General features: G+C 46.8%; 1 protein-coding gene and 1 long non-coding RNA gene across 3 annotated transcripts in view; one reads left to right on the top strand and one right to left on the bottom strand.

Annotated features, from left to right (window-relative positions):
- LOC119405547 (endothelin-converting enzyme-like 1) overlaps nucleotides 1-4,908 on the top strand; it is a 37,533-nt gene extending 32,625 nt beyond the window's left edge. Inside the window, exon 10 of the mRNA XM_037672381.1 lies at nucleotides 4,683-4,908. Within this exon, the coding sequence (XP_037528309.1) occupies nucleotides 4,683-4,908 (226 nt within the window). The remainder of the gene's footprint in view (nucleotides 1-4,682) is intronic.
- A 9,466-nt stretch (nucleotides 4,909-14,374) lies between these two features.
- Nucleotides 14,375-24,787, bottom strand: part of LOC125759832 (uncharacterized) — an 84,061-nt gene continuing 73,648 nt past the window's right edge. For both annotated transcript variants that reach the window (XR_007417537.1, XR_007417538.1), the window contains exon 2: nucleotides 14,375-14,533. This is a non-coding gene — a long non-coding RNA (uncharacterized LOC125759832). The remainder of the gene's footprint in view (nucleotides 14,534-24,787) is intronic.

The raw sequence follows: 24,787 nt of genomic DNA, 5'->3' as shown, positions 1-24,787 counted from the left end.
CTCTTGTTGTCGTAAATTGCAGCCGACTGTCACCCACAGATGTACCCTTATGGGACAATTTGCTGCCAAGTACAAAGCCGCATGTTCGATACACGGCCGCAGCGGTTGCATTTCGGTGGATGCGACGTGTAAAAGCTAACGGTAAATCCTCTCGCTTGCTCAGATTAAGCTGCTCGGTGAAAATCCTCGAGTGGCAAAAATAATTGCAAGAATACACAATGAAATCGGTCTTTTCCCCGCTGTTGGTTGATTGATTTCATCCAGATTGATTGACTAAGGACTAATGAGTGCTTAGCCAAATGAGGCGCAGTCAACAGCTACACAGAATTTGATGATAAATACAAATAAAAGCACTATGCGAGTGAACGCTATACGAATGGGAGGTGCGTAGTTTGCCGCGAGACCTGTGATTCCAACCCGAGACAACTTGACACGCAGCCTAAGGTGCAGACCCTCTTGAATACTAAAATACACTATCGAGGCAATTATACAGCAATGGTACAGCGCTAACTGGGGCTACAGAGTACGCTCTGCGCGTTATGGAAAGTTCTTTTTAACCCGAAAGTGTTTTATGACGGGGACCACGAAGGCTACACTGACGTATTTGCCGTCACGGATATGACGTTTCTAGAACCTACACTACCAGATGACGAGGAAAAACGGGAAGAAAAATTTCATCGACGCGAATCACTTGCGAACCGAATCCACGACCACTTGTTGCACGACGACCGATAGGTTGTGGACGATGCGCGGTTAAGCTGTACCCACTGCGCTATCGACGCAAATGTACGAGGCTCAACAAACGTGTCTTGTATATCGCACATTCTCTCACGGTGCTTCTGGTTTGCGAGTCTGTCGCCGTCTGTGAGTGGTGAAGTGAAGTACTGCGTCACGACACCAACGAACGCCGATAGGGAGCTATTCGATGACTACGTAGTTAGGACGCCTCGATACCAGTGAACGAACGCTGGCCTCCCTGGCATCGAGGAGGCGCCATAGACTTTAAGCTAGGAGCTTGGCCTTTAGCGTCGTGTTGAGAGGCACTAATCTGACAACATCTCGTTGTCAGAGTAGTGAAGCTTCTACATGCACCAATGAGTTTCTTCGCCACCTACTGCTTCGAGTGCGATAGCACCGACTAATAGAACTGCTGCAATAGGCGACGTAGAAAGGCGACGACATCCACGGGCGAACGTGGAGTGAGACACGCCAGTCGAATACCTTTGCGTTTACACGGCTCAACCTGCGAACCTCTGCCATCCACTTTTCTGAAGCGCAGTGTAGTAGTGTATGCATGGGCACAGGCGCAGGCTACCCTATTACTGGGGAGCGCACACCTCGGCGTTTCTCCAGACAATTGACGACGCTTAGAATACGTGAAAATCGAGTACCAGTGTTATTTGTGTGTTTGTTGATGTCAATATTAGCGCGGAATTCAACATATGCTGTGTTGAGGTATATGTTAACTACTTGAGCTACCACAAGGGTTAAATCATGTTAATGGGCGTTGTCGTCGGGATGGAGATGTGCCACTAGGCGTCAAAGTGGGTGCATCCACGTCCAGCGGTACCAAATAGCAATGGATATTGTACAGCCTCTTATATATCAATCAGTCAATGCACAATAAACAGACAACTACTTCTGGGAAGATACATTTCACTTTTGTGGTGTTCCGATTCTTATGATGGAGGTTCAGCCACGTTTTTTACAATATATACCATAAGCCCTTATTTTTGGTGTGCATTTAGGGACCGTTGAAGCAGTCAAGGTATTATCTACCTTATGCTCTTCACAAAGATTGGCATACGCAAAAACAGCACGACCTGACGCGGGTGTCCTCTTACTTCAAATTCTGGTTCGAACCAAAGCAATTGCGAAAAGATGGCCGAATTTATGCTTCTAAAAAACATGGCTACGCTCTTTCTAGAGATGAGGAAAGAGTGATAGCAGAGACAAAAGAAGATACAAAGAACAAAAGAGTGCAGTGGACCAGTGGCTTGAACAAGTTCTGTCGGATGCCTCGCCAAGAAACGAAGTAAGTTAAGAAGTTAATTAGTAGAATTATAAACATTTGTTGATCATGGCATCCAGGTCCAGCGGGTGGGTCCCTAAGTCCAGGGCTCCCCTGGCGAGCGCGGTGCGTCGGGTTTAGTGGAAAAGGGCGAATTGGTCCTCCCGCATCATGCTAGCAAGCCACACCTCCCACTGCCTACTGTCAGAGTTGTGTCCCAGAAGGGGGATTGAAATTTTTGTGGTCGATTCTGTCACAACCATATAATGCAGTGAAGAGATGGCCGCCCTCCACGCCTTGGGCAAGTGTTGGGGTACAGGGTGTGGTGCACTTGGCGTAGTTGAAGAAAATGGGGGTATGTACGTGTTTGGAGTCTGCGCCAGTCCCGAATCTGGGCTGCATCCGAGAATGGATCTGGAAAGCTATACCGTTGCCTTCCGCGTCTTCGCGCTGCTAAGATGTCTTTCGGTATAATCGGGGACTCAACGAGAGTGCGTTACGTCGCTCGGATGCTATATTCTCGATTGAGGCAGTCAGCCCTCTCATTCCTCATCACTCCGGCGCGCCCGGATATCATGCAATATGATGGCGCCCCTTAAATTTGTTCCTAGTGTTTTGATAGTGACATTGGGGAGGGTACCTGTCAAAAAGAAGCTACATGCTGTCTGCAAGTAGGTTAGTATTAAAGCAGAGCGCCCTCTCTACTCAGCGTCACGTATGGGCAGATCCACTCCCGAAGACTGTGCTGCTCCCAGTGACTCAGTTCAGATTGTTGTGGAAATAGTAGTTTGTGCGTTTGTGGCTACCACCGTGGAATTTTTATTATCCTGTTTGGACGCATCTAAGTAATAAACCTCCGGATTGAAACCAAATCTCGGTCGAGTTTTCGTGCACGTGCAAAACACCGTTGTGTGCGGAATTTCTCGCTCCTATTTTCTGGCACTGGTGACAGAGATCTGAACTCGTATGTCTGGTGGCAGGAGAGCTGTTTATCGTTACAATGTGCATAATCTGAGTAGATAACCAAATCGAATGCGGGGTGTTCTGTCTTGCACCGTATAATTGAGTGTCTCGTTGTGCGATGAGTGTTGCAGCTATGAGTTCTTCAGAAGTGTTGCTGATACCTAAAGCCTCAAAGACTGCCATGCTAGTCCACATCGGTAGACAGAGCACCGCCTTATAAGCTGTCTATATAAGGTCCGTAAGTTGAGCTTCTTCTGACTTGAACACTTTTCGGAAAGAAAGGTGGCGTGTTATGCGGCTTATGACAAATGCCTGCACGAGCCTTAGTGTCTCTTCTTCCTTGAAGCCTTTTCTGTTTCTTGCTATTCCATTTATCATTCTTACCACGCTGATAACCGCTTCTCGGAGATTTGTGATCGTGTGCCCTACTCTCCCTTTACCTCTATCCATAGTCCAAGTATACGAGCTTTAGATACCTTTGACATTGCTTGGCCTCCCAGAGCGAGTTTTATCGGAGATGAATCAACCTTGAGGAAAAATGGGGCTCTTACTCGGATCACATCGGACTTTTCCGGAACGCAAAACGCGCCAGCTTTTGCCACATGCTCTTCTACAATATTTATTGCCCTGCAGAGGGTTACTCACCTTCTCCTCATGGTCCCTGCGTGGTCCAGAGAGTTCGAATCGCATGTCCTAAGTTAGGGTTCCTGTTGTAGCTTAATTAATAAAGAAGCTCTTCACACCAGCGAGCCTTGACAACTGAAAGATTATAGCCGCTCTTGCGTACATCTTCGATAGGCTATCATCTTTGCTATGTGCTCCTGCATAGCGTTTGTGCAGGGTCTTTTGATTCACTACATGGTACAAGCTTTCGTAAGAAACGTGTCCTAAATATATTGTTACCAACGCTCTTACGATGAAAAGATTCGGAGCCCTTCGGGTACTGTGAAGAAGGAAGCCAGGGAAGGCATCTGCTGCGGCTGCACGTTCTGCGGCAGTGGCTTCACGATGCGTTCGCGTCCATTCGGGCTTCTGTGGGCGGCAGCACGCCTTCTCCCGTTTTTCGTCGTCCGAGCTAAGGATACACGTTCGTCCCGCAGCGAGTCGAAATGGCACCTGCTGATATATTGAGGTGCTGGGGGAGGAAAGACGCTTAATTCTGTAATTTCTGCAGCCTACCTGCTGATATATGGAGGTGCTGGGGGAGGAAAGACAATTCTGCAATTTCTGCAGCCCGTAAGGGATGGTGATAACCGCTATCGAGATCTCTACGTCACCAGAAGAAATGGCACAACGAGTTGCGGGAAGTTCCGAATACCGCGATACTTTTGGAAGAGGCATCGGGGGTGGCGAAGTGCCGAGGGGCACTAGTGACGAGGGGGGCGAGGAAAGAGGAGAACCTGTGGCGGGGGGCGTTGTTCTACGCGTCTTTCGTTTACGGACGCGATGCACGTGAACCTAGCCATACACCGGTTCGCTGTAAAAAGCAAGAAGGATAGATCCTACATCAACAAGCTCAAGGCCAACACAAGCCGTTACGTGACTGTATGCGAAGAACAGCAGCTGAAGCACAAGTTACACTGAGGAACGGTCATGTGACACCCTCTTCTCCAGTGTGTTTCAATTTATGCTGGTTATTCTACATCAATCATTTGTCCTATACAAGCAAACTCAAAGTGTTTGTGTTTTCTCTTTTCCGATCCGCCAGTGACTCGCCGCTAGGTGGGGCGCTGGACATAGCCGACTCGCACGGCAAGACCCAGCGCTACACGGCGGACCAGCTGTTTTTCCTGACCTATTGCCGCCGCTTCTGCAACAAGCAGACGAGCTGCAACTCGGCGGCGCGCAGCCTTGCCGACTTCGGGTCCGTCTTCGGCTGCGCCAAGAGACGTCCAGAGGAAGACGACCTTAGTCAATACCGTTTTTTCGCTTAGCACTAATTTATTAGAGCGCGCATCGATAGCCTCTCTTCTTTACATTCTGTAGAGAAAGACGACTTTACCAATAAATAACTTATTGATCTATTTACAATATTTAAAATGCCCCACTGAAGGGGTTTACAGAGGGGCTGGCTATTACAACGCGTTAAATGCGCAGATGCGCGATTGCTGCTTTGAAGTTGATACTAAAGTGGTGCACAATGTCAGGAGGGAGGTCATTATAACCTTGTGCAGTCTTGACAAAGAAGGGTGAAACGTGCGCTTTGGTGTGAGCAGTCGACAGCAGTGTTACGGAATGGGCGCCTCCATTTCATTCCAATGCCGTTCCAGGGAATTAGAACTTGCCGCAATTCCATTCCTTTCAATTCCTCAGAATGGAAAAACTTAGCCCATTCCCACTCCGGGAATGGCCGGGCAGTTCAATTCCATTCCTGTAATTCCTCAACGTAGGAAACGATGATACGTAGGAACCGACTTGATAGTTTTATCGAGTTCAGAATGAACGCCCCATAAAGCTGATGTCATCAGATGAATTAAAGGGACACTAAAGAGAAACAATGAATTGGTTTAGATAGATAAAGTGTGCTCGGAGAACTCTTGTGTAGTTAATTTCACCACCATAGGTTCGTTATTACAGGAGAAAACCAAGTTCAAAGTTTCATTTTTAAATTTCGCGCCGAACTTTGTAATTCGTGACGTAAACGATTTCAAAGAGCTTTTAACGTATTTTGGCGCCACTGGCTCGACGAAATTTCCACAAACTCGTTATCTCAACTCTCTGGCCCCCTCAGAGGACAATGTACTTCGATTTAACCGATTAGGAACTACGTAGGCCCAAGCAGGCGCCGTCAAAAATATGTGACGTCACGGCAAATGGTGCGGGAATTCCAAGGAGGCGTCGCCACCTGTATTTTCTTTTTGCGCGTTTTCTCGCCTATTAGGCGTCTTCGCGCAGAAAGCGGGGTGTTTTTGGTATCGTGGAAGACTACTTTATTAATGCGAGAAAAATTGTTTTGCTCTTTAGTGTCCCTTTAAGAACTGCAAAAGTAGGCAAAACAAGCTACCAAGATCTAGGGATAGTAGCTTGGTGACATATGTCGTGTAGTACAACCACCCTAGTAATTCCCGTAGGGGCAGTTCTCCCGCTAGCTACAGTATTTTTCATTGTCAGCATGTTTGAACGAATGGTGATATTTTATTATTGTTTAAGCCTAAATGTGTTAATGCTAAAATGACGATATAGCGTATTCTTATGCAGGCAAAAGTAGTGTTGAAGAAGACTAAGCTGTTTTGCCACGCGTCTGCAGCGGTCGTGAATATGAAGAAAATTAAGATTTGTTTAATGGGGAACAAAACCCTCAAGATCTGCTCGTATTAGTCGGGACAGTGCACCACTCGGGCACCTTGTGCCTTTGCATCGAATACGGAACATTGGGCCGCACTGCTCGTCAGCACTCACGCTTGTCAAGCGCGGCTCGCAGGCATGGGTGCGGTGAAGAGAACTTTGTGTTCGCCTGTGCGCAGGTATGCAATGTCTTCCTTGTCGCAAAGGTTATTTACGTTTGTCAGAGACCAAACTGCTCGTGAGGTAAAGATCAGGCTGTGTATAGTGTATTCGCCACTTCGGTCTGGGGGTTTCAGTGGGAACCAACGCGCAGGAATAATTTGTTTCTTCCTTCAGTATCTGCTGGGATAATGCATTTGTTTGTACACTAACGTATGCCTCGGTTTCTCTTTTACAAATTGGCAGATCGTTCACACTTTTTACACCACGCCTAGTCTTGGCTCTGGCTAACTAAAGGTGGACCTAGAAAATGCGTTGTGTCCTTCGACTTCGAAAAAACATGTACTCAGGTATACACAACTAATTTGAGCATGATGTTACAGTAGTAGTATTTAAGAGTGCAACAGAATACGTTCCTACCCAATGTCCTCTTTGCTTTATTGTTAAAATCGAGGCTCTGACTTTCTAATGCTTGAAGTTTAAAAAACAGCGCGTAAAAAAAACGTGCTTTCTTTTCGGAAAAAGACCTAAGGGAGGTCTGAAGCTGAAGATGACATCAGATCCATTCTCAGTGGTATAAGTCAGAAGTTAGACGAGTTGTTGCCGCTCAAGGAAACAGTGCCAAACATCGAGCGGTCGATACAGCTCATGTCGGACAAGTACGATGAGATGTTGACGAGACTTGCCGCGCAAGAAAAAGACACGAAAGAAATACGGAAAAGACTTGAACGCCTTGAACAGAACACCTGCGCTAGTGATGATGCTACAAAAAGACTTGAGGCAGATTTAAATGAGCTCGAGTGGAGAAGCCGCAAGTTAAACTTGGAAATACATGGTGTTGGTGTCTCTGAAGGTGAAAATTTGCTTGCAAAGGTAAATTCTGTAGCCAGCATGATTGACGTTCGTGCACTTGAAGAAACAGACGTCGCCGCCATTCACCGCCTCCCGTGCAAATTTGGCAAAACACCAGGTATAATCGTTCGGTATATCAGACAATCCGTTGAGACGAATGGCTGCATAACCGGTCAAAACTGAGAGAAAAGAAATCCAACCTGTTCATCCAAGAGAACTTGACCAGTCAAAGCCGGCAACTTCTTCGAGAGGCTAAAGAATGGGCGAAAGAAAATGGGTACAAATACGCATGGCACAAGAACGGGAAAATCCTGCTGCGCAAAGGCGACGGTGATTCTGTGCTAGTAGTGCGTCACAGGTCCGACTTTCCCGTGTAATCCTGCTAGTTGTTGACTGTATCTAGAATAATTTCATTCTTCAAAATGGCTAATCAAAATCTTTTTCTTCCGCACGAGTTGAATACTTTTGTGGCAAGACACCACGCACATTCCTTGAAGTGCCTTCATCTAAATGTTCGCTCGCTCTCCAGCAAGGAAGCAGATATAAATGACTTCATCAATGGTTTTCATTTTCTGTTTGATGCAGTAATGCTCAGTGAAACTTGGTGCAGGGATGACCGTGATTTGTTCAAATTTTCATCTTATCAATCGTATTGTGTGAACAGAACTAATCGTCGAGGCGGTGGCGTTATGCTGTTGCTAAGGGAGCGCGTAAACTGCGAGCTGCTTTCCAACTTTTGTATCTGTTGTGATGATTTTGAAATAATAACAGCTCGTGTGAATGACTGTATGTTTTCTGTCTGCTATAGACCACCAAATGGAAATCTTTCTAGTTTCTTTTCTTTTTATGAACAGCTATTGTCATTTGCTTCAGAAACTGGCAATTATTTGGTGTCTGCTGGTGATTTCAATATTGACTTGTTGACCATTTCTGCACCACAAAAAGCAATGTTAACCATGCTGACTTCAAACGGTTGCGAAAATTTAATGCGTGTACCGACAAGGATAACAACTGAAAGCCAAACACTGCTAGATTTATTTATCACTAATATCGATTCTACAAATGCCAATAGTGGTGTAATATCGTATGACCTTAGTGACCACCTTCCAATATTCGCTCTGCTAAGAAAGCAAAATTTCATGGTAAATGAAAAGCATCAGTACGTTTCTTTTCAAAATATCACACAAACAGTTTTGAATAATTTTAGAGCTGAATTGCTCCTTAGCGATATTACGCAAATTCTCAAAATAGATGACGTTGACATTGCATACAGTAAACTTATTGATCAGATTTCTTGTGTATAGAAGCGTCACTTCCAACAAAAAAAGTTTAAATTGGGCAAAAAAATAAGAAAACCATGGATAACCCCTGAATTGTTACAAAAATTAACTGTAAAAATGCGCTTTATCACAAGTTCATTAAAAGTAAGGATCCAAGCATATTGAAAGAATACAAATCGCTTAGAAACAAGCTAAACAGAGAACTAAGATCGCACAGGAAATGCTATTTTCAAGCTGAGTTTGATAGCTGCTCGAACAAACCCGATATGTTGTGGCAAAAGCTTAATACTATCTTAAATCGCCGTAAATCGTCTCCACGTGTGGAAAAGCTATTTCTTGGTGGCCGCGAAATATCGGGCGATGATTTGGCGAATACATTTAATGATTATTTTGTGAGCAATTGCAATTCTTGTGCATCTGCTGATATTACAAAATTTATGCCAGATAGGAATCCATCTTCCTTTTTCCTTCACCCATTTACAGAGTCTGAAGTACTGTCAGTTTTTCTTTCACTTAAAAATAGCTCAAGTTGCGATGTTGAGGGCATGCAGGTTCGTCCAATCAAGTATGTGCTTGATATCATTTGTCCATGTCTCACCTATATTTTTAATCTGTCTTTGGCGAGCGCTATCTTTCCCAGGAGGATGCAGATCGCAAGAGTTTCTGTTCTTTTTAAGAAAGGAGACGTAAACGATATAAAAACTTATAGGCCTATTTCGATATTACCAGTATTATCTAAGGGGCTGGAGAAACTTATACATATGCAAATGTCTAAATTTTTCAATAAGCACAATCTTATCTCTACAGCCCAATTTGGATTTAGGAAACGCCTGTCTACTGAGTTAGCCTTACTACAACAAAAAGAATTCATTTTATCACAATTTGAAAGCAAGAATCTTGCGCTCGGCCTTTACATTGATTTCACTAAAGCATTTGATTGCATCCATCATTCCATATTACTTGAAAAACTTGAAACTTACGGTATTCGCGGGCACTGCTTAAACCTCCTGAAGTCTTACCTTGATCATCGCTATCAATACGTTCAGATTGAAAATTGCCGTTCAGACTTAAAACATATCAGTAGAGGCGTTCCTCAAGGCAGTATTCTCGGCCAATTTCTTTTTATAGTTTACATAAATGACCTGGTAAATATCTACAGTGATGCGAAATACGTCATGTACGCTGACGACGCTAGTCTATTTTTTTCGTCACCTGAACTTGGTAGCCTTCAGAGCAACGCCAACACTGCCCTGAAGGCTCTCCAAGAATGGTCAGCAGCAAACGTTCTGCAAATTAATACAAAAAAGACAAACGCCGTGATTTTCAGACCGAAATGTAAGCAGATAAGCTGCGATCACATCACTATCCTTTATGCACATGAAACAATCGAAATAGTAAGTAGTGTAAAAATACTGGGCGTTACCTTCAAACAAAATATGATTTGGGATGTACACATCGAATCGGTTTTAGGGAAGTTATCTCGTGTGGTCGGTATGATGGCGCGTCACAGATTTATATTACCTTTTAAAATAAAGCTTCTTGTTTACAATGCACTCTTTTTTTCTTCCTTATATTATTGTTTTTTGGTATGGGGTACGACCACATATACCAATCTTGAAAGACTTCATATACTGCAGAAAAAGTTTCTACGAGCGCTTTTCAATGTACCCTATAATTCCCATACCTCATATTTATTTTTGAAAGGAAATATCATCCGTGTGTTTAACCTTTACAATTATAAGTTAAGTCTAGCGTTTAAACGAGAAATAAAGGAAAACTTAAAGATTTTCCATGAGCTATCTAATCTTGCTAAAAACACTCATTCATATGGCACTCGTCACATAGAACAGTGGAAGGTGGTCACTCCGCGGGCAAATTATTCTATGCAGCGAATATCATACACGCTACCAACCCTTTTAAATTCATTTCATAAATTACAAATTGATTTGCAGATAACTTCTGCACGAACACTGCGCGAACATTTCATCAATCCATGCTCACATAGTAAATAGGAGAAAAATATTGCTTTCTTCATTCTTTTTTACTGTTGTGGCTGTTTTTTTGTTTTGTATGAAATTGTAAAATTTTTTGGATATATTTGTATTCTGAATATTGTATTCTATATGATTTTCTTTTCTTTTGTGAAACTGTGCTATCGCTGCCTGCATTGTAGAGGTGGCTGTGGGCCTCTGTCAAGTTGCTTGTTTCAAGCAACTTTTACCCGCAGTCTCCTCCATCGTTGATGAATATAAAGAAGTTATTATTATTATTATTATTATTATTATTATTATTATTATTATTATTATTAGTATTATTATTATTATTCCATTCCCATTCCATTCCGTGCAAAAGGCGCTTAATTTATTCCCATTGCATTCCTCCAAGCATTGTCTCCATTTTATTCCTATTCCATTCCGGTGTCACGAAAAGGTGGAATGATTCCGGAGTCATTCCAATTCCGGAGTGGCAACTCCGCAACACTGGTCGGCAGGTACACAGCTTTCCCGTGGTTGATGCAGTCTAAACGACGAGGGGTTCAATTATTGGCGGGAGTAGAAGGTGACGCGTGATAGAATTCGAATAGGCACAGACGAGCTATACGGCGGCGTTATGAAATGCTAGCAAGATTAGCACGAGATATAAGTTCGGTTACGTTTGATTGGTATGAGCAATCTGAAAAGATAAATTTGCTTGAGGGTTCCGCACAGTTTTTAGTGTTTTAGTGCCTTTCAGAAGACCTCTGAATTGCCTCAAGGGATGGTTATTTTTTATTGCGATAGCGATCATATAGACACTCCCGAGCACTCTTTCGCCGTCGGTGTCGGTGCCGCCATGATGTTCCTTATAACGTTCAAATCTATAACTTCGGCCCGCGCGTTGTACGTTTTGTGCGCGAGCGAAGGCGAGCGAGGGCAGCCGACGACTGTGGCTCATGCGGAGCAGAAACGCAGCTGTCATTTTTAGTCGCGTAGAAGGCCCATTGGAGGGGATCCCGGAGCGGTGGCTGCGCTGCTCCGTACTTTTGATCAACCGGGCGCGGTCACTCGCAATTTGACAGGCATCGGCGACGGCTCATACCTTTGTACGTGATGTCTTCTCAACGCTAAATCTGCGCTGAAGCGATAGACACCACGAATATCGGTTCGCTCGATGCAACGCCTGCGTTTCCCTGCGCCCTTGTTTTAACACGATATCGCTAAAGAGCTCTTTTCGCAGAAATGTCGGCGTCGGCGTTGGTGTCGTCGGCTGTGAGTGAAACATCACCATCTTGTGAATGACAGAAAAATTGAGGGAGATGCAAATAAAGTAAAGAGTAAAAATCTTAGGTTCGAATGAGAATCGAACCCAGGCCGTCTGCGTGGCAGGGAGATGGTCTACCGCAGAGCCGCGCTAATACTTGAAACTGCTTGAAAAAACACTATGTATGTCATCTAGTGGAAGGAGTGGCAGAAGCGTAGAATCGCGCCAGGCATAAAAAAATGTGGATTGTTCAACTAGTGGGTGTTTTGATGGGCCGCCCATTATAAAGCGCTGAGACATCTTTACTCATCCTCAGCTACAAAACTGCTGCGTAGGTTGGCGTGTTGGCTTACGGACGCGTAGTGCGCCCTTGGCTAATTCGCAAAGGGAAAAATTACGGCGTAGTGGGCACGTAGCAACTGTGCTTGCAGTAGGCATTCTAGGATATTTGAAACGACCAATGTTACGCACACAGTCATTTGTTTCCATACGGCACGGTTGAGGCAAGAACCGAGGACCAAAGGCATCTTAGCAATAGAGAATACGACGCGCACGGGGCCCCGATTAGGCTATCATGCTCTACTCTTGAAGGCGGATGTTAATACAATTTGGCTTGAATTTGAACAGATCTGCCCTTACTTTCTTGATAATTTTGTACCCAGTAATGCTAAGAAATAAAACAACTTCAATCCCTGGATAACGAGAGAGGTCTTAACATTAAAAAGAAAGCTTAAGCACTTGAAAAAAAAATGTACAAACGTTGTAAATACAGTCCGAATGGCCCTTATTGAAACATTAAAACGTTCTAAATGGCAATAATTGCAACACAGGTTTCGAAATTTTCTAATAAAATTCCCTCAGAAGTTCCGGGGCTTTCTGAATCGGAAAAAGCAGTCTGTTGACGAGATACAAATTGATTACAGAGATGCCGTTGCGCAATAGTTTAATTTCTATGTTCACAATGTGTTTTCCGCTCCTTCAGAAACAGTCTTAACTCTGTATCTTGCTCTAATCACGAAGATATTGTATCGCTACCATGTTGTGTAGGTATGCTTCTTACCTGAAGACATAAGCATCATCTGGTCCTGATAACCTTCCAAACGCGCAACCCTTACCTTGCAGACACTTTTCGTGCATGTATATCATATGCAGATCTCCCGGTTCATTGGCGAAGGGCACGTGGCACGTGTGGTGCCCATACAAAAGAAAAGGGGACACTGGGCTGATTGGAAATTATCGTCCGATTTCACCTATGTTTTTCCTTCTGTAAGATTCTTGTACGTATTGTGCATAATTACACAATTAAATTTTAAGAGATAACAATGTTCCTTCTTGATTTCAAAATAGATATATGAAGGACTTTTCTACGGTCACACAACAGACCACTGTAAATCACAGTGATTCACTGTGGTTTGCCAGCGTTTTCGACAAATCTGGTCAAACTGTCATTATTTTCTTGGGCTAACAAACAGCGTTCGACGGTGCTTCACATAGAATGTTACTTTGTAAGGTAAAATACATTAGCCTCCCCTCTTCATGCTTACAAAAACTAATTAGGCCTAAATTACACACGCATGCACCGTCTGGGTTCCCCACACTAACCATATTACTGATGCGCATGAAATGGTTCAGCGCGAAGCTATCAGATTTATTGTTTTCAAAATTCCGCACCACCTACTCACCAACAGCCATCATGCATACTCACTGATACAAGCAATAAAATTAAAACGGTAAATACTCAGATTCAAATTTCTTTTTTCCTAAAAAGTAACAAGCTCGCTTTCCATTCTGGTCCATATCTGCGCCTGTTAACAACAAGACTAGCGAGACATCACCACACCGAATCTCTTTAATCTACATCAAACAAAAGCACCTCCAAATTTTATTTTTTTTCCTCGCCCTCTTGATGAATGGCATGCATTACCATTATCAGTCATTAACTCTGTTGATTCGGGTGATGCGATTAAATTTTTAAATGATAATTTTGTAATTGAGATGTAACTTTCATTGATTTCTCGACTTCAATAATTTTGTGTTTTCTCTTGTAGGCACACGTGGACCTGCAGTATATTCTCAATAAATAAATAAAAAAAATGAAATGAACGCGCACCTAAGCCAAAGTACGACCGCGCAGCGAAATGCGGCCGTCGAGCCGGGATTCGATCCCGCGACCTTTTGGTCATTGGTGCAGCACCATATTCACTAGACCACTGTGGTAGGTCAGCAATATCGTTGGTAATATAATATTATTATCAGTTAGCTAAAACACATCATAACTACAATCTCTGGATGATCATTTCATTAACCGAAGAGAGTAATCGTAAGAAGGTCCAACTAACTTCCATGCGAAGTAAGTTTCACGGAAAAGTCTGTTTCCCTATAATAGAACAGTGTTTTTTTGTGGCGTGAGTAAATGGTATTCACTTATTAAGAAGACAGACTCACGTATTACGGTCCACTGTAATTTCGCACAAGATTACATATTTCGTGGCTAAGTATGGAATTCCAAATCGTTGGTCTGTGCCGACCCTCGCATCTCTACCGAAATTAACGCTTCTGGCAAGGGCAATGAAATCCACCAGTCACCAATAAATGCTCGTTGATTGTTTATTTAACAATAATTTCGTCACGAACGCTATCCTGATTCATTGTCTTTACAATATTGTGGAATATACACTGGCCCCGGACCACCGCCTTCACAGGTGCAACCTTTTGGACATGGTGGTTTGCCAACACCGCACTCCTGAAAGAGGCGTTAGAGTATACATCACCGGCCATCCTTGAATGAGAAAAGCCGACACATTTCTCTCTTTTCATTACCTGTAGAACGGCCGTTTTAAAAGGCGTAAGCCACAAAGAGGCCGACCAGCTGCCCTTATGTGAGACTATTCAAACTAGTTCATTCCAACAAGCTGCTTACGAAAGCGTACACTTATTCTGGCGGTTTATTATTCTATCGGTGGCGAAGGCTACCAGTGGAAGGCGTGGCGCTGCAGTCGTTCCAATGCAGCAAGCCGAATCACGCGAAAATTTCTTCGCTTTTGGTAACGCTATCACGACTTGCAGTGAGCTGTCTCTTGACATGGTTTAGAACGCGAATCTTTGCATATTTACGCAGGGAGTTTGTCCCAAGCAGTTTGCTATCGGCAAATGTCGTCATGGCAGCAATAAGACTGTTTTCGGAAGGCTCGGATCAAAGCACTCTGCGTTATCGTAGGGTAGACTAGAACCTTCTACAGCCTTTCATGGGAGGTGTGTTTATTTTGACCAGTATTTGTGTACTTGGTGCGAAATGTTGGTGCCATTCCCCAATCTCTGAAAGGGGAAGACCAAAGATCTGACGGCCAACTCTCGCCTCTGCTGTCGTCGGTGTTGTTTGTAAGCGCGCTGCTCATCGGGCGTTCTCACAGTGTGTTGTCGACCTGTGCTTGACCAGCACGACCGTGCCAATGCAGCGCCTAGACTCCAGTCATTCCACTGACGTGGCAAAATGCGCAAGAAAGGCGTACTGCTTCACGTGAGTTTTCTGAGCAGACCCCGGGATCAGCCCACCGTTGATCGATTCGACGACGTCAATTGATGACGTCATGGTGTGACCTGATGACGTCATCGCTTCCTCGGAGGAGGCCACGTGATTCTATTCCTGCTCACCGAAGGTCGCCACAAATCGAGCGAGTGTTCCTCTTACAGGTAGGCTATATAAGGGTACTAAGCGGCGCTGAATATAACTGACTTAAGTTTAGATTTTTCTATATTCCACATTACGGAGATGTGGAGTTGAGGCGTCAGACCTCAGTATTGGTTAAAGGCCTGCATTCATTAAGAGTGGGCTGTCATGTTCATGACGGCGTTTGCCTTGGCAAAAAAGTAACAGCGTTTGGTCTGCCTATTGTTTTTGGCGTCAAATTGAATAAATAATGTCTGCGATAGCAGACATTATTTATTCAATTTCGACAACATAATGCGAAACGACATCCAAGTGAAACTATTATAGTTTTGCGTTATGTTAATCCATTCCGTGGTATTGGCTTTACTAAACCATAAAATCGCACTGAATTTTGTTATTAGCCTCAGAAACGTCAGCAGCGCATGGTACACCACCGCATTGTGCATGCCGGTCTTTCTGAATGAATTCAACGCTCACGTTGAAAGCTAACAGAACTTTTAAAGTATATGCATACACATGATTGCGTCTTGCAATGCATATTACAGAGATTTTAATGTTGCTCATTCCAATATTAATCAAGTCTCGGCTAAGGGCTAAATTCAGAAACACTCGAGGCCTATTTAAGTGACTTTTGCGTAATATAAGAGACCATATTCCATAATGTGAACGGCCCGACAGAGTGACGGATCGGCGAAGAACCCTACATGAAAAACAGTACTTGAATAACACCGAAAGAAGCGATGGGGCAAAAATTTACCCGCTACCTTCCAATGCTGCTTGCAAGCACATGCCGCCAGAAGAACTGCGTATTTACTGCTCCTACAGCATGCAATGAAGAAATGTACCTCAAAAGAATTCAAGCTTAAGCAGCGCTAGTAACAATGGCTGTATCAATTTCACGAAGAACAAGAGTGGTGGTAAAGAAATCGCACCATCTCCCGCTAAAGGGGACCATGAGGCGACGTGAAGCAGCGTTTCGGCATGTCAAGCCCGCGTTTCAGAGGGGAAGTGCAGAGGGGGCGGGGAGAGGGGAAGAGGGGTAAGAGGAAGTGGAGAGGAGAGGAAAAAGGGGAGAGGAGGAGAAGAGATGGAGAGGGGAGGTGGTTTGCGCATGCGCAGTAAGGGTGGTCACGCCGGACACCACCACCACCACCACCACCACCGGTTTGAACTCCGCCATAAGATGCTTCGCATCTAAGAGAATCAGCCAGTTCCTCTCCATCAGAACAGTCGTACAGCGAAGCTGCAAGCGCGCAAAGGTATGTGATTGGCTGTCGAGATGATGTAAACTGCGTCGGAATGTAGCTTGCCCTAAGGTGCTTCTTTTCCTCCTTCTTCTCTTTCGTATTCTCTTCTTTTTAATTCTCCTTCAATTTCTTTGTCTTCTTCTTCACTACATGCCCGATTTCAGCTCCCTTGTTTTTCCCTACGTGCCCGGTTTCAGTTCCCTACGGTATGTAGGGAAGGGTGCTTCGGCTCCACTGACGTCGTCGGCTATTTTTTGGGCTAACTGTTGCCTTCTTCATTTTTAGTGGACCGGTGGCGAGTAGTGAAATTTACCGAACTTTAGTGGCGTATACCAGTTTTATGATGGCCCGTGACTTCATGGCACACCGCAATGATATTAGACACTGACAAGCCCCGCCCCTAACATGCTCCGCTCCTAAAAAAAAGTTGCCTCTTCCCTCTGTCATAGGAATCGGTATAACAGGAAAGTGAAACGTGTCATCACAGAAGTAGTTGATTCTTATAGTGCATTGGTATATGAGAGCTTGTACATTGTCTACTGTTGTTTGGCAGATGTAGCGCCGCTTCATGTGGACGCACTCACGTTGACGCCTAGTGCCATATCTTCGTACCGAGGACTAGCGCCCATGATCAAGATTTAAACCTTGCGCAAGCTGATATTCACCGCATATGGTGAATGCCGAGCAAATATGGCATCAACAAGCACATAATAAACACTTATAACCGATATGCACTCATTCAAAGCGCCGCGGAACGCGAAGGGAAACACTACGCGCGTCGTGTCTTCCCTCTAGCCTGGCAGTTACTTCCCACAGGGCGAGCGGGGAAACCGGTGCGACAGCCAGGCGAGCGTCGGATAGCTATTTTTCGATATGGATGGGTGCTATGAGTGAGGCTTAGTCTAAAGCCACCACCTCGCGGTGTGTTAAAGGGTTGACGAAGTTGACTTATATGGGAAAGGCGCCGAATGGGGTGGTCGTAGCAACGGCGCGTTCTTTTTTCAGTCTGGTGGCACACGTCACCGCCCCATTTTAAAGGCGTTGCTCATAGCATCCATCTATCCATCCAAGAGCGCTGCGAGAGGAAAGTGTGAAAGATAAAAGGTGTGTTTATGTGGCCTCCGTTATGTGTTTGGCGGTAGCTCAGTGGGTTAAACGCCCGCCAGCCGTCGTCGTGTACTCCTGACAGCGGAACTTTTTCTTATAGTTTTTTTCTTTGCCATTTTATGGCGTTCATTTTGCTGACGTATTTCCGTGACGGAAATACGTCATGAATGTCTTGGTAGACCCCGGCATGAAACACATTCGAGTTAAAAGCACGAAGAGCATAGAAATCTGTAGAATATGCAGCGCGCGCTTCCGCCAAGCAGGCCTTCATCCTTTTGTTCTTCGAGCGCCTTGATGATGAAAAGTGAGCGTGCGCTCGCGCCAAGGAGAAGTCTTCTTCCTCTTGTTCTTCGAGAGCTTTGGTGATGGTAAGTGCGGAGCACCTTAGGGGTCCGTACCTAACGTAGGCAAAAGGTAACGCAGGCAAAGTAGCGTAGGCAAATTCATGCATAAAAATAGAAATAAAAGAGGAAGCAAGCGAGAAGTAGAAATAAAGATAAAGAAAGGAAGACAATGGGGAGCGAAATAGAAAGCACAAGAACAAGAAAGAAATGTAGTGGAAGAAGTGAATACAAATAAAGACAGAAAAAACGGAAAAAGAGAGAAACGAAGAAAGAGAGGAGGAAGGAAAGACAAATACCGAAGAGAAGCAAATAACGCTGCCCAGCTCCGTACTTTCTTTAGGCTTGGCACCCCTAGGGAAAGCTGTCCTGATTTTCTCAGCCTATTTCGCGTATGTGCTGGCGTGCAGCAACTATGTTCAACGCGCGCAATTCTTATGTTGAATTCAGACATTTGAAAGAAAAACAATACCAGGGGAACATACTTTATTCCACAAATTTGCGCAAAAAGGGCGTAATATAGAAAGTATGCTTTACAAATATCTAGATATCATTGCATGAGAGATTTAATTGCCCACCTTCTGGCTGTGCAATTTATATAGCTGCCTGAACGAAAATAGGATAAAAAATTCAAATATGTGAAGATGTTATTTCAATGACTTTAGAAAATTGTTCAAATAGAGCGATCTCCTATGCAACTAGCGCGAAAAAATGTAACATGCCACAACATGTGTACATTATATTTACGTATACAGACTGGATTTTTCGGATCCAGCTGGGGTCACTGATGCGTCGGTCTTGTTTCTATATACACGAATCGCTGTACATCAGTATTGCCACGCGCACTTATTAACGTTTCTTGGATGTATTCGGGTTATCCCCAAAACTGCTAGGAACGCTTGGCGTAGACCACACCGCAATGTTAGGGAAGCTTCCCGTTTGTTTGATGCCACTCTGTTAAGATTGCGTGCAGGACGCGAATAGTCAAGTTTATTCGAGAACTTACGCGGGCGCAAGCGAGGATGCTGAAAGGTTCGATGACAGCTTTATAAAAGACGACGCGCTCTGCCGGTGATCACATTACTCGACGGCCGACGACTGTTCACGCCGCTATCAGCCTAGAGTGTGAACCGCTTGCACGTTGTATTTTCATTTCCGGGGCACAAGTGCGGTCAAATAAAAGGTTTAGCCTTGAACACGCCCACTGCTGCTCTCGTCAAAATCACGACCACATGACATCTAGTAAAAGTGCTGCTTCGTTGATAATCCGGACACCCCCGCGAAGCGTTGACCCAAGCCCAAACTGCGAAGAACCTGAGGCTAACGACAACTCAGATCGTCGAACAAGCCGCAGGCATAGGGGACTACAGCCAGAGTACAGGCTGCTTCCCGAAACCACCACGTAGCCAAAGACCGTAACATCCACCTGGTCGACAGCAACGATGACTGCCACAGTAGCCCCTAAATCAATCCGACTACTTCAACCCAGAAAGCAACCAAGTTTCCGCGGCTCATTACTCGAAGGCCTGGAAAGCCGGCTTGAACGGTACGGCCGCTTCGCACTTTTCAACAACTGGACCGATGAAGACAGGCTACGGCACGTTTATTTTGCCTTGAAAGACGCTACTCGGGCATTGTTCGACAACCGAGAGGCCATGCTCACGACCTCGAATCTATTTCGCACCGCTTTCCTGGACACCCTCACGAGCGTCGCCCGTAAGGAAAGAGCCGAAACACTAGTGAGACCCGTGTACAGCTGCCGAACGATGAAATCGGTATTTACGCTGAAGAAGCGGTCCGCCTGTTTCGCCATGCTGACCCCACGATGTCCGAAGATAAAATTCGCTTCCTAATGTTGGGAGCTAAGCAGGAACTGTTTGTCCGCCTTGTACACAAACCACCTAAGACGAACATAGAATTCATCGCAGAGGCCACGACGATCAAAAATGAACTTGAAACGCGTACGAGGCAGCACAATCGCCGCATTTCCACGACAAGCTGCGAGGAAGTTCAGGCGCTGCAATCCGACAACCTGCGCGAGATCAGAGATCCATCGTACGGGAGGAGCTGCGTAAATTGTTGCCATCCTCCCTGCCATCACCCGATCGCCTACGGCATACGGTAGGAAATCGCGCAATTTCTGGGAGCACCCGAACCAGCGCAGCCTGAGCCACAGGCGATGAACTACGCAGCCGCTGTCCGCCGTACCGCATCCTCTCCGCGCCCACGCTACACCGCCGCAGCACTGTCGCCATACATCGCCACCGACGCCACACCGCCCGCCTACTGACCAGCGCTACTCGCCAACGAAAACCGACGATTGGCGCGTCCCGGACTACTGCTTCTACTGCGGGGAAGCCGGCCATACTTGTCTTCCTCAAGTCCTCCCTGGGAAAGGCGATGGAGGCCATGGCGCTAGGCCGACTGAACTGGGTGGCCAACGGAAACGTGACCAGCGAACCACGCACTCTTGTGGGTGGCGTTCCATAGGGCAATGTGCTGAGCCCTTTTCTTTTTAATCTTGTGCTCGCTAGAATTCCTGACTTCATTCCTAGCCGCACGTTCTATGAGGTAAGCACGACAATCTACATGGAAGACATTGCCATTTTCGCCAGTGATGCAACAACCAGGCTGGCCGACGTCTTCGGGTAAGTGCAGTGCGCCATCAATGCCGTCGACGGTTACATCTCCCGAGTTGGCCTCTGCCTCTCGGCGACGAAAACCAAGGCACTCTACGCACACCACCATGCTGCCGCACGCTTGGAGAGCCCCAGGCTCTCTCTCCGTGGCACCCTCATCCCTTGGAGCACCAAGGTACACTACCTCGGTGTCGTACTGGATCACCCGCTTTCCTTGCTACCTGCGGTGTGCGATTTGCGGAAAAACAACCGCACGCAAAGTTCCCAGCGCTGACCCCCGTGACCTGCTTTCCCGGGGGCGTTGCTGTACGCCTAAGCAGGAAAATTTGCGCTAAACTAGAAAAGGACAACACAAAGAAGGAACACTTAAACAGATCGAGCGCACATCTGTTTACGCCTAAGCTCGCCCTTCCTCTATGCAACGGCGTCGCCGCTGCCAGGGTCCTCTACGGCCTTCCTCTTGCTTCTCTGTGGAAAAGCCAGTGGGCCGAACTCGACGCTGACCACCGAGCTGCTGTGAGGACCTTGTAAGGCCTCCCCAGCAACACCTAAAGTGGTCCCACCCGCGCTGAGGCGGTGGAAACGCCCATCTTCCTCCGAGCGGCCAAGAGGCCTTCCACCATGTCCTGCGGATGAAGGGCACGGCTCACAGACAGCGCCTCGTCACGAGGCTCTATTCTCTACCTCATTTAGGTATGGGGAAGTGAGCGAGTGAACTGATTTTCATCGTGCCGGACGCGGCCCACTGCACCTGGACGGGCATTGCGCCACACCGCCACGCCCCCCTCGACGTCCGGAAGACCCTCCCTGGCGTCAAGGACAAGGCGCGCACCCCCGTCGCGGCGATTCAACAGGAATGTACCGGTGTCCTGCACGATCAGCTGGCCGGGCGCACCCTTGTTTACGTCGACGGCTCCGTCCTCCCACATGGTTCCGCGGCTGCTGCTTGCGCGGCGCCACCTCTTAGTAAGGTACGTAAGTGTCGTCTGCCTTACCCCGCCTTTCTAACCGCCGCTCTGCTGCGAACTCACTGCCGTCAACCTGGCGGCCGAGCTCCTTGGCGAACCCTTTTCGGTCAACTCGTCGGCGATCATCTGTGACTCCCGCTCAGCTGTGGCCGCTCTTTCACGTGGGGATTTCGGCAGGCTTCGGGCGCAAAGGGCCGTCCGTTAACTCCATGACGTGCGAAACAACGGATGCGTCCTCTCCTTGCACTGGGTGCCTTCGCACGTTGCGATACCCTGCAAAGGGGCGGCCGATCGTGCCGCGAAGGAAGCGCAGGACCCTGGCACGGTGATCACCGACTTCGTGCGCTCCGCCGACGTCGGCCGTCTCCTGTCGCCCGCTACGTGCGCGAGCAACATCCAGATCTTCGTGTAGCGGACGGCAATTCCACACGTACCCTCCCACTTAAAGGGCTCTCGCGAGCTGATCGGCGCTTGTTGCTACGGCTCAGAATCGGCTGTCACCGCGCGGCCGAGTGCTTACAACATCTCACCAGACGGGGCAGCCCTTACTGCTCGGACTGCGGAGATCGGGAGTCACTCGTGCACCTCCTCTTACTGGCGTCACAAGCACGACAGCGCAGGACTCCCATGCTAGCCGTCTACGCTAAACTTGGACTTCCACGGACCAGCTCTTACCACATGCTCTTACTCAGAGGCAACCGTGACTCGGTCAAGCCTCTCAGCCCTGCTTGATTTCCTTGACGGCAGTGGCATACGAGAGCGCATTCATTTTTGAAAGACGATAGTCTTCCTTGGGGAACTTAAACGCAGAAATTTTGGTCTGTCTTTCTGTCTGTCTTTCTGTTTGTCGTCACGTCACTCGATTCAGGCATCCGGCCAAAGTTGAACCACTTGGACAGGGGCCAGCCATCTTGAACGGCTGACTAGGTTTATACTCGCTTACATTGTTGATCAAAAAAGAAACATTACACATATCTGAAGTGCAACATCACTAGGTAAGTATTAGGCGGTGTGTTCCTTTAATAGAAAATACATAGATACGTAATTCTAGAGACCCTAGTTTCTTAAGCTGCGCTGAAAATGCGACTGCGCTGTGAACATGCCTTCCTCCGTGCCCTCTGCACGAGCTCATTGTTGTGTTTCGGTTTCGGTTCAGTATTGCACTGTAAGAATGCCATGGGGCGCAGCGCTGGTATACCTGTTTTACCCAGGCGACGTGTACATAAAAGAGTGTGTGGAGAGTACTCGTTGAGTGCGGACGTTTCTTCTGCTTCGGCGCTTCGCGTCAAACCGCGTTTTCGGGCTGGCTGGCGTCCCCGCCGGTCGCGTTGGTCACCGCCGGTCTCCGCCTGCTGCTGTGGCGGGGACTACCAGCCCGCAACACAGCACTCATGTTTCCGACGTATTGCCAGATGGCGTCCATATCTCACGCAGCGCCTCTTCTATCGTCTTTAGACGACATTTGCAGCGAAGCACGCAGATACGCGGCCAATTTTTTTAGTTTATTTTGTTTTTAGCAGACATGAACGAGCCCCACCTTTTTTTTCCTCTTCTATCCTCTCCCTTTCTCTCCCTCTCTTCTGTTACCTCCCCAGTCCCCTTCCTCGTGCACTACTGCTGAGGTGTGCTCCTCTGTGAGAGACAATTGTGGGGTCTACTTTTCTCTTCATTTCATATTTACAAACTCACTCCCCCCCGGCCATACCTACCGCCACTGCCAATACCGTAACATGGGACTATGTGACTTCGCTGGCAGCGCACCGTACCCACAGCGTTGTGAGCGGCCACGCGACATCGCCAACTACCTGGGCGAGAATGAATAGACACTGCCCCGCCGCCAGTACGCTACCGGTCATCCCATTGACGACCGCAGCACCGCAGCCGTTCCGTGTGCCCATATCCGGAAAACTAAGGGCAGATTTCGATGAAGGTGCGGTTGCTGCAAAAGATCCTCCGCCGCCGCCGACAATGACGCCGCGACGCAACCTTAAGAACACGCCGCAAACCAAATGGAGCATTGACGATGAAACCTCGTGGTCTGAAGGAGACCTGACGACGCGACGTACAAGCAGCGGGACAAGCAGACCTAGCCGTGACGCGACGCCGCAACTTAACCGCAACGCAAAACGACGGACTATCGATGTTCTTGTCGATGGCCACGATGTAACAGATCTGGTCGACACTGGAACTGACTATTTGATCGCCAGCGGGCCGTTCGCCGCTAAGTTGAAGAAAGCTACGACAGCCTAGGAAGGCCCCGAAATCCGGACCGCTGGCGGCCATGTAATAACGCTGTTTCGAATCTGCAGGGCAAGAATCACGATTCCTAACCGGGCGTAGCCTAGGAGCTTCGTAATCCTGGAGCAGTGCTCAAAGGATGTCATCCGTGGCAGGGGCTCCTTAAACCTCCACGGCGCGGTCATCAACATAAGAATAAATTATATAATGCCATCAACGTACAAAGCGAGGCCGCATGATAGATGTCTGCGTGACCGTTACTTGAACGTGCTCGAGGATCAAGTGACGGTTCCGCCACGCCCAAGCGTTATGGCAAAAGTCGGAACAACAACACCAGCTGACACAGAAGGGATTATCGAGAGTGATCGCCACTTGTTTATAGATCATGAAATTCGTGTCGCACGCGGAACTGTTCGCGTACATGAAGGCAAAGAGCATGTGATACTGACGATGATTAGCCACGACCGAAAACAACGCCACAAGGGCATGACGATAGCAGATCTAGAAGTAACTGTGGCGACCAGCGATGCCTTCGCCATCTCGGATGCTAACGAAGACACGACATTAAAGGGAACACCAGAATATAAATTCAGCATTCAACCACGCCTTCCCACTTGGAAATACGAAGAGCTCCGAAGCCTTCTCCAACAGTACCGGGACTGTTCCTCGTCGTCATTGGTTCGACGATCGCCACTGTCGACACACCGTATGATAACGGAATGAAGTGCTCTTCTACTTCATTCGAGCCCCTATGGAGTTTCGACGCGTGAGCGAGAACTCACGAAACAAG

Source organism: Rhipicephalus sanguineus, chromosome 9 (assembly GCF_013339695.2).
Source record: "Rhipicephalus sanguineus isolate Rsan-2018 chromosome 9, BIME_Rsan_1.4, whole genome shotgun sequence".
In the NCBI taxonomy this organism is placed as follows: domain Eukaryota; kingdom Metazoa; phylum Arthropoda; class Arachnida; order Ixodida; family Ixodidae; genus Rhipicephalus; species Rhipicephalus sanguineus.
Note: the sequence above shows the minus strand (reverse complement) of the source record. Positions and strands in the feature narration are given on the sequence as shown.